Genomic DNA, 3,322 nt, shown 5'->3' on the forward strand with positions numbered 1-3,322 from the left:
TTGGCAATTTTAATGCAAAAAAAACAAAACCAAAAAAAAAAAAAAAAAAAAAACAAAAAAAAAAAAAAATAATGGTGAAAATCTAATTTTTTTTTTAAAAAAAAAAAAAAAAAGGGGGGGGGAAAGTAATTTTTTTTTTAAAAAAAAAAAAAAAAAGGGGGGGGGAAAGTAATTTTTTTTTTAAAAAAAAAAAAAAAAAAAAACCAAGGCCACCCTGAAAAATTTAGCTGAACAGGATAAAAACAGTTTAAGAACTAGCATAGAAAGCATAGTAGCCCATGCCTTTTGAAGTGTCTTTGCCATAGTCCTCAGCATTAATGTCCTCACATTTCATTGTAGGAGAGTTTTCATTGCTAGAAGTGCTAGGGGAGAGTCGTCTTCTCTTACAAGCACCCGTGTAGACCCCTGAATCATTTGAATCTAGAGACTTTATGGAAGGTGGGGTCTCTATCCAGGATGAGCCAATTTCTTCTTTAACTTTCTCTTTAGAAAGCTGGTCTTCAGAGAAGCCTGAAGGACTTGTTCGTGAAGTCCACGTTACTTTTCTCTGATAGGAGGCTCTGCTTCCCCACCCCGCCATAGATGAAAACGTTGGATCAGGATAGTATCCCAGTGCATGGGATGTCTGAAGCGGAAGCGATTTAATGCCATAGGGGAGCAAGGTGCTTGGTGAATACTCTCCTTCGTAAGAGTTCATGTCCAGTTTGTTGGCACCAGACTGCTGCACAGGAGTAACAAACCACCTCTGGGGGGGATTGGACACTTCTTCATTTTGCTGGGGCGAGAGCAAGCCATTTGTCTGAGGTACTGTTCTCTCACCATTGTAAAATCTGGCTGGTGGTAGGTTGTTGACAAACTGTTCCTGGAAGAATGGCTGCACACTGTACCGGGCTCCTGGGACAATCTGGTGGGATCTAGGAGAATCCGTGGGAGATGGAGTTAACCTGTCATTTTCTGAAGCTGTGTACATGCTACAATGCAAAAAAGAAACACTAAGTGCTGTTCTTTATAATTCCATGTACTGGCATTAAAAAAGCAAGACAGACTGAACTATGTGCTATGGCTAAAATTCTGGCATTTGGACCACTTGATCTGTTCTGCTGAGTTAGCCTCATGGGAGGCTAGCTTCCGAGTTCCACCTTCATCCCCAACTTAGTTATTTACAGGCCTAAAATACTCAAGTGCCGCTCCTATTAGCATGCAGCATTTCAATGCTAGAAGAGCCCACTGCAGATGGAACACAACAGTTTACAAAAGAAAGAAATTATACACCATCGTATAAAGCAGGAACTTTGTATAGACAAAAATGCAACAAATTTGTGACGGATCACAGATCTGCTACTGCCTTGTAACCAAGAGCATTGGCTTACCTAAATTTTAGGCAAGCCTCACTTGGACACAGTCAAGTGAGGGCATATAAAAATAATGCCAACATCTTTCTGTAGGGACATGGGGGAGGGGATGGATTTTAAAAAGTTAAGACATATACGTGCCTCTTAATGAACACAACCTGGATAAACAACAGCAGAATTATACTTACGAATCATAGTTGTCCCTGAAGCCTTTTGCAAAAGGGTTATGGTCAATTTTAAGCTGGGTGATCTAAGGGGAAAAAAAGAAAAAGCAAAAGACAGTGATTATGCGGGGGGAGCGTCAAGCACATTAGGCTATAGATTTAGTCTCCCTCCACACCCTCACTTACATCAGTATTCTGATACGCAGTAACTGCTATGAACTGTGTTTCTGGGAAAATAAATGTCTGAGTTTTTGAAGAGTCATTGACATCTTCGACTCCATCTTCAGTCACTTCTACAATATGAAGTCTCGGCTGGTATTTGTGTAGAGACTGCAGCACTATCATCTAAAAAACAGCAATGCCAAAAGCGGATATTCCATCAACTACATAAAACTGCAGCTAAAATCTTACATATTAGGGATAGAAGAAACTCATTTTAAGACCAACGGCTCAACTGTGCATGAGAGAAAGCACCCACTGGAAAACAAGTAAAGCGTTCTCTGGTTTTGCTCGAGTGCAAAAAAGAGCATTTCTCCTATTGCAAAGAACTCAGAAAGACAGCAGGTCAGGATGTTTTTGACACCATGGATTCTTATTTGAAATTTCATGGGTTTAATTTTGTGAATCAAGCGTGGGTGTTTGCACACCTAACAGGGCTAATATATTATGGCACTCTATAGCACTTAAAAAGGATTTCATGAACCATAGGGTGTGTAGCACCCAAGCCCAGAAGCACTGGTTTAACTTTACCATGAATACAAGCTTAACCTCTTTGCAGAGGCAAGTTGTACCTTCATCTTTAAGCTTTAGAAGGAGATGAAAGATCCACTGTCAAAACCCCACCAAGGGAAAGAAAACCTACGAGACTAAACAGAAAGTGGAAGTTTCACCCAATGTCTACTTATTAGTGCTCCAGATTGAGAATTCAATACAGCAACATAATTATTTGATACAGGGGTGAAGTCAAAGAACAGCACATCCTGCCTAGCTAAGGTCTTTACCCTGCTGCTTGGGAAGCCCCAAGGACCCCTTGCCACAGCAGTTTGTCATTTATGCACCTGACACAAGCCCCTCATTTACCTGAGCATTGTTGTTGTTAGCACCTTTATTATTAGTCAGCTTCAGTTTCCCGAAGGAGATCTCCTGCCTCATCCAGTGAGCTCCAGTGTTGGGGGATTCAGGGTGAACATATACCTTGTTACCTAGTGGGGGAGAAGGAAGAGGGAGGCAAGACACACCAAGTCAGAACAAGAGTGGCTGGCCCCCCTCAGGGTAGGGGACAGGGCAGCCAAGTGGCGAGGGTGTGGGCAGCAAGCCCCACACACCTTGCATGTTGTTGTCCGCCTTGCCGCACGTCACCCACTTGCCCCCCTGGAAGCGCCAGTGGTTGGGGTCGGCCAGCACCACCTCCACGAACACGTTGTAGTGGGCCGTGGAGTTCAGGCCCGTGATGTTGAAGCTCAGGAAAGGAAACATGCGCCTGCAAAAGAAGGGGAGGAGAGAGAGAGATTAGCGCGGATCGGGACCCCCGGAGCCCCGCTCCCAGGCAGGGGTTTCGCTGGGGGCAGCTCAGGAGCCGGGCGCAGGGAGCGAGAACGGAGGCGGGTACACGGCTAGCAGAGAGCAACCGCGGCGCCGGCTCCGTCCTGGACGTGAGGCGCGGGGAAGGGGCTCCTACCTGCCCTGCTTGGTGATGATCATCTCGGTCTGGTGCCGGTGGAACTTGAGCCAAAGCGGCCGGTTGCAGAGGAAGACCTGGGCGCGGAGCCCCGCGGCAGCGCCGAGGGCGCCCAGCCCGCCGCAGGC

At 45.5% G+C, this 3,322-nt stretch overlaps 1 protein-coding gene across 2 annotated transcripts; it reads right to left on the bottom strand.

Moving 5' to 3' along the window:
• Positions 1 to 202: 202 nt before the first annotated feature.
• EOMES (eomesodermin) lies at positions 203 to 3,313 on the bottom strand. 2 transcript variants are annotated; one of them, XM_019509232.1, is made up of 6 exons: positions 3,195 to 3,313; positions 2,842 to 2,996; positions 2,597 to 2,718; positions 1,703 to 1,861; positions 1,541 to 1,602; positions 203 to 914 (listed from the first exon to the last, which is right to left on the bottom strand). In XM_019509232.1, exons 1-6 carry the CDS (start codon positions 3,215 to 3,217, stop codon positions 248 to 250), a joined length of 1,188 nt encoding a protein of 395 aa, XP_019364777.1. In that variant the 5' UTR covers positions 3,218 to 3,313; the 3' UTR covers positions 203 to 247. The 2 variants fall into 2 exon arrangements, with proteins under 2 accessions (XP_019364777.1, XP_019364776.1); XM_019509231.1 differs by having other exon boundaries at positions 203 to 971; positions 3,195 to 3,311.
• Between the last annotated feature and the right edge of the window lie 9 nt (positions 3,314 to 3,322).

The sequence above is a fragment of the Gavialis gangeticus genome, unplaced genomic scaffold (assembly GCF_001723915.1).
Source record: "Gavialis gangeticus isolate Ggan-Ray unplaced genomic scaffold, GavGan_comp1, whole genome shotgun sequence".
Classification (NCBI taxonomy): domain Eukaryota; kingdom Metazoa; phylum Chordata; order Crocodylia; family Gavialidae; genus Gavialis; species Gavialis gangeticus.